The sequence below is a fragment of the Crocuta crocuta genome, unplaced genomic scaffold (genome assembly GCF_008692635.1).
Source record: "Crocuta crocuta isolate KB4526 unplaced genomic scaffold, BGI_CrCroc_1.0 scaffold27, whole genome shotgun sequence".
In the NCBI taxonomy this organism is placed as follows: domain Eukaryota; kingdom Metazoa; phylum Chordata; class Mammalia; order Carnivora; family Hyaenidae; genus Crocuta; species Crocuta crocuta.
Window position 1 is genome coordinate 526,972 of NW_027532250.1, and position 6,343 is coordinate 533,314.

General features: G+C 57.3%; 1 protein-coding gene across 1 annotated transcript in view; it reads left to right on the top strand.

Annotated features, from left to right (window-relative positions):
- The window catches only part of APCDD1L (APC down-regulated 1 like), a 10,648-nt gene extending 6,208 nt beyond the window's left edge, over positions 1 to 4,440 (top strand). The window contains 2 exon segments of the mRNA XM_077778317.1: positions 3,311 to 3,994; positions 4,111 to 4,440. Coding sequence (XP_077634443.1) covers positions 3,311 to 3,994; positions 4,111 to 4,440 — 1,014 coding nt within the window.
- The last annotated feature ends 1,903 nt before the right edge of the window (positions 4,441 to 6,343 follow it).

The following is a 6,343-nucleotide window of genomic DNA, read 5'->3' on the forward strand; positions in this document are numbered from 1 at the left end:
AGTTCTCATAATCAGAAAATCAGCCTGAATTCTTTTCATAACCCCAAAATTATTCCCTTTTTGGCAGCCAATGTTCCAGGCGGGTCTGACGTTAACCCTACTTAGAGAGGAAAAGGCTCTGGCGGTGGGGTGATTACTGGTGCCCACCACCTCATCAGGAGGGCAAAGCGCTCTGAATACAGACAGGACGGACCCCCGGGGCACAGAGGATGACAATTGTCAGGTCTCCCCAGGCAGGGCTCTGGTGCTGCAGACTCCTGGCCCTCCCGCTGCCTGACCAGCCAGCATGGCCAATGCAACCTGAGTGGTGACTGAGAAGCAGATCAGGAATGCGGCCACAGGCGAGCAGTGCCAGATGCACAGACATTAAATTAAATATCCACTCACCAACTGCCCCTTCCCCGGGAAAAAAAAAAAAAAAGATAATTTCAAAGAAGAAAATGCTGCAGATAACCCCCCAAGGAACGAATTAGTCGTTACCTTATGCTCTCTGGGGCCCAAGCCTTGCCCATGACCCAAACCAGATGGTAAACATGAACATTTTTAGAAGTTAATTTAAAACCAGTTTGATCCCCAAATTCATTGCCTGGATGTAGAATCCTAATCAATCAGCCAACACTCGACCAAAATCATCTAAGCCTGCTGTCACCTCTGGGGGTTAATTAGAAACTGTTATGTGCTGTTTGAGAGATAACTTTATGTAACAGGTTTGAACCAGTAAGAGTTTGGCTTCTGCACAAGTGTGAATTCTGCTGGCTGGGGCCTTGTTTATTAACACGCGCAGCTCCAGACCTCTGCAGAATGACGCCAGAAAGGTTTCTCATCTTTCTTCCCCTTCAAGTGCATCAGAGAAGGAAATGCGTGTTCTCTGTCCTCTCTCACCTGAAAGGCTCGCTACCTCTCAGTGTGTCATGCAGAAGACCACTTGCCAGATTACCAACCAGTACCTCCGATGTCCTGTCTGCAGAAGATCTGAGGCAGGGGTGGGGGTGGGGAGTGGGNCGCATCCTGCCCTGCCAATACCCACCAATGTGACAACAGTCAGAATGTGAGTTAAGATGCCTACATCAGACCCTTATCAGCCAGCACCCCAATTACCGGCACGCCAGCTAACTACCCAGTTGCTCATTTCTGCCCCTCGCATTTTGCAGCCATTTACTGGCATTTCCAAGTACCTTCCCGTCCTCTGTCCTCAAGTCAACATCCCCCAAACTGAAAATAGTACAGGTTTCCGTACTATGAAAATCAGGACAGTTCAGGTTCATCACAGGCCCAAACAATAAGAGCTGATACTGTGGCAATCTGGAAATGAAAACACAATGAAAACACAAACAAAAACAAAAAAACTTGTTCTTAATCATCCAATATTTTCTTTCTAAACAAGAACTCCCAAGCGCCACTTGTTTGGCATAAAACTCACCCAGCAGCAATCTGTGGAAATCTTGTGTGTGTGTGTGTGTGTGTGTGTGTTTGCAATGAAAAAACAAAGGGAGCTACTTTCCCAGCTGGGCTCTCAAAATGCCCCTCGTTTTCCCCGGCCCGTCCTGCCCCACGGCCCGTCCTGCCCGTGCCCCTGCCCTGAGGTTCCCTGCTGGAATGTATGCTAGTCCCCAGGGTCAGCCTTGCTGTGACAAGTGGCTGTTCCCAGGACATTTACCTTTCAGAATGATGCTCTAGACCAAATCCTGAGCAACAGCTCCCTTCCAAAACCAAAACAAAACAAATGCGCGCGCGCGCGCGCGCACACACACACACACACACACACAAGATGCCTATATCTGGTTCCTTTTTGGCCTCTTCTGAGCCTTTTCCCTCCAAAATGCAGCCTGAGTCCTCCCAATCTGTTTCCTGTTGCCGGGCTTCACTGCAGGCCCAGCTCGGGGACTCTGGAAAGCAGGGACACCTGTAAGTAAGGCCAGAGACGGAGGAAGGCAAACCCCTGCCTGGGGCNCAAGTGGCTGTTCCCAGGACATTTACCTTTCAGAATGATGCTCTAGACCAAATCCTGAGCAACAGCTCCCTTCCAAAACCAAACCAAACCAAAACAAATGCGCACGCGCGCGCGCACACACACACACACACACACACACACACACAAGATGCCTATATCTGGTTCCTTTTTGGCCTCTTCTGAGCCTTTTCCCTCCAAAATGCAGCCTGAGTCCTCCCAATCTGTTTCCTGTTGCCGGGCTTCACTGCAGGCCCAGCTCGGGGACTCTGGAAAGCAGGGACACCTGTAAGTAAGGCCAGAGACGGAGGAAGGCAAACCCCTGCCTGGGGCAGCCGGGGCCGTGGCCTGGCTGACGACGTGCGGGCAGCAGTGTCTTGTCACTGTCACTAGAAGGAACATCTCTGGGCTGCGTCGCTGTCCTGCCGGCTCCTCGGGGAGACTCTAAGCCACCGGGTTCCGTGGGCAGCAGTGTTTTGACGGCCCCTCCTCCCTGTCAGCACACGCACTTTCCACGGGAGTGAGAGGACGATGCCCACCCCTCTGGGGGAGGCTTCTGAAGCTAAAGAGCCTCTCTTCTCCCCCCCGAGCTGGAGAGGGCACGGCTCTGAGGAGGGTGAAGTTCCTAGTACGGAAGGGACGGGGAAGAGGTTCCAGACGGCACGGCCCAGCCGTCTCCACCACGTCCAGGCTGGAGGCCGTGGCGGGGCCCCGGGGCCACTGGGTCCCAGCATCTTCCGCCAGAGCACGTGGCGGCTGCCCCAGCTGGGCCGAGCACAACGCCGGGCACTTAGGAAGGTCCTGAAAGTGAGGGGCGGGGGCCAGGGAGAGGAACGGTGAGCCAGGAGAAAGGACATAAACTTGAGCGGCTGAATCTCAGGACCAAGCGGGCTGTGTGTGGGACAGACGACCTCCAGATCACAGGGCATAAGGCACCTCCAGCCCATTTCTCGCTCATTCATCCAACTGTTCATTCGAATCGCTGTGTGGCTGCTGTGAGCCTGGCGCCGCGCTGGGGACGGTGTAGCCGTGGGGCCTGCGGGACTCCACCGTCCAGCCAAGGGGAGGGTGGAGAGAAGCGCACATAGGAAGTGGCAGGTCTATGATCTGGAAAAGTGTCGCTAAGGCCCCGCTGAGCTGGGACCCGGGGACAAGGGGGAGGCAGCCAGGCCAGCACCCCGGAGGGGCAGTGGGTGCAGAGGCCCAGGAGAGGGAGGAGCTTCCCGCGGCCCCAGAAGGGCAAAGTGGCTGCTGGGAACGGGAGGCGGGGAGGGAGAGCGGGCCCCCGCGGTGCCCCAGTGCAGGCCGCACCCCCACCCCACTCGCTGTCGGATGGTCACCACTCTCCTTGCCTTCTGCCAGCACCACGCTCGGCCCTGCCCTGCGTGCAGCCTCATCGCCAGCTCTGACGAGCACCACCCGCCCGTGCTGCCCGCCCCCGCGGCCCTGCCCCTGCGCCTGGGGGGCCGGTGGGTCAGCCCCGGCTGCGAGGTGCGCCCCGCTGTGCTGTTCCTCACCAGGCTCTTCACCTTCCACGGGCACAACCGCTCCTGGGAAGGATACTACCACCACTTCTCGGACCCCGCCTGCCGTCAGCCCACCTTCACGGTCTACGCGGCCGGCCGGTACACCCGGGGCACGCCGTCCAACAAGGTCCTCGGGGGCACCGAACTCGTGTTTCAGGTCACGCGGGCCCGGGTGACGCCTATGGACCAGGTCACCACAGCCTTGCTCAACGTCTCTGAACCGAGCAGCTGTGGGGGCCCGGGGGCCTGGTCCCTGGGGACCGAGCGGGACGTCACAGCCACCAATGGGTGCCTGCCGCTGGGCATCAGGCTCCCCCACGTGGAGTATGAGCTTTTTAAGATGGAGCGAGACCCCCTCGGGCAGAGCCTGCTCTTCATTGGACAAAGGCCCACGGATGGGTCAAGTCCCGACAGCCCGGAGAAGCGTCCCACTTCCTACCAGGCGCCCCTGGTGCTCTGTGACGGAGTGTCCGGGCCCCCGCTACAGAAGCCCCTCCCCAGCAGGGGGCCATGTCCTCAGGTGGCCCCTCTCCCCGTTCTGCCCCTTGCTCTGGGGCTGGCCCTCCTCGGGTGGCTATGAAATCAGCGTCTGACCTCCAGGCCGCTCGTCTGGCCCCTCGCCGCCACGGTGGACAGACTCGTCCGTCCTTCGGTGAGCAAGGGCCCGCCCCCCGCTGCTCCGTCGTGGATGCTGACACGGCCCTGCTGCTATCAGCCGGCCTGCGCCCCCGGCTGGCATCGCACCTGAGTCCGGAGCGCCTGCAAAGCCTACACCAGTGTGGGCGAGAGAACGCCAGTGCCGACCATGAACCTGGGCGTGGCCGTGTCAACCGCCACGCGCTTCTGCCGCGGCTCGCGGTTTTCCCAGGGCGGTTGGAGGACAGCAGCCCGGGAAACGGGAGCGAGGTTCTGCATGGGCTGCTGCTCCCTGGCCGGGCCTGCGGATTGCTGTTTAAAGATTATTAATTTGAATTTAGCAATACAAACTCGAGCCTCGGCCATGAATTAAAGATGCCGCTTCGGGCTTCCGGCACTCCGCAGCTCTCTGCAAGAGGCTGGTCTCTGTGGGGGCAACGCGGCTTTCTTGAGTTCTCACTGCTGGCGTTTGCCTGCACTTGCCTGTGCGTCTGTGAGTCGGGCCTCGAGCAGTCAGCGCTGTGTGCAGCCCTCCCGGGCCGGCGGGGGAAAGCAGCCGCCCCCCTTGGGGCCTGCGAGACCCGCACCCGCACCAGGCTGGCTGCTGGGGGCAGGTCTTCGGAGCAACACGGCGTTTCTAGCCTTTGGAAAGTAATTAATACTAATGATCGCGGTAACACGAAACGTGCTCTGTAATTAGCCCCGTACAGGCGTCCTCTGTTCTCCAGATTCCCTGTGCTTAACTGACAAGGAGGGAGAGGAACCTCCAAATGTGTCTTTGGAACCATCCAGGGAGAGGTCAGGGTCACGGGGCTACGCGGCAACATCTGGAGGTAGAGGCAGCTGCTCGCCACGTGACGTCCTCCGCTGCTGGGAGGGGGCTGTCATCAAGGTGGGGACGCAAGGCCTCTGCTCGTGTTCCCAGGGCCTCGGCCGTACACTGCGAAATTAACTGGCATCCTGGTGGGCTCGAGGGTTTCCGGGATTCTGTGCCTCCGACACGCCCCCTCCTTCCTCCGACCGATTCCTATCTCTGGCTCTTATCACAGATCTTGAACAACAATTGTCTGTGAGGCTAATGGTGCTTTCGGAGGGAAGCCCTTGTCTTCCCCGAGATTGTGTGGGGCTCCATCAGCCCGCTGCAATTGCTCTAACTTATCTACCCATTCTTCAACAACAACAACAACAGAAAGATACAAAAGAAAAGGTACCCCACCAAGTTAATATTCTCTGTAGGTCTCGGAAAGCTGTGAGAGTTCCTGGTGTATTTACCAAAGTGCAAAAAATAATTAAGATTATTTACAGCCTCAGACTGCCTCGGGGCGGGGGGCGCGGCTCCTGGGGGAAGGAGGGTGGGCGGCGATAACGTGCCAGTGACTGAGCAAGTCTTGTATCCGAGGCGTGAGGCAGCCATGACACCATTTATCATCAAATTTGAATCTTTTAATAAAATTAAACAGCCTGAAAAATGTTCCTGCTGGTTATTAAAGTCAGCCAAGGATTACGGTTCTAAAGAAAGGAAGTGAAGTGTCTCCCAGAGAATGTCTGAGAGAGAATAAAGGCAGTGGAGGTAAACTCTGGCTCTGTCATGCTACTTTGGTTCCGATTGCTGCCCTGCCCTGTTAAAAACTCTCCAGAAGCTTCCGGCACACTCAGAATAAAGTCTCAGTTCCCCGGTCACCGATGTCCGATGTCCGAGAGGTCTGGCTGTGCGTCCCCACAGCCTGGCCGTGCGGGCCTTCCTTCTGAGTCTCAGTCACAATAAACCACGCCCTACCTCAGGGCCCTTGCATGTGTCATCGCTGCTTCTCTCCACCTCACCACCACCCCTATCCTCAGAAGCTTGGCTTTTTCTAGTCTCAGACCAAGTGTCACCTGCTTAGGCAGGCCCACCTCCAGCACCCCAAAGAGCGCCCTCCATTCCATCATGCCGTCTCTTCTTTATAACGCTTACGGGTCACTGTCGGAAACGTCCTGTTTCATTCATGTCTCTTCTCTGCCTCCTCTACCACGGCTGTAAGCTCTGTGGGGACAGGGACGGACTGAGTTGGTCGCTGCCATCTTTTGACGTGCTAACCACGTCAGTAAACACAGCCGAGTGCACAAATGTTGACAATCCCGTGTAATCCTCACACCAAGACCTGTGAAGAGGCCACAGACGCTCGCCAGGCATGGCATCCTTCACAGCGTTGGGGGGGGGGACAGGGTAGGTGGGGAGGGGACCCTGCGTCTT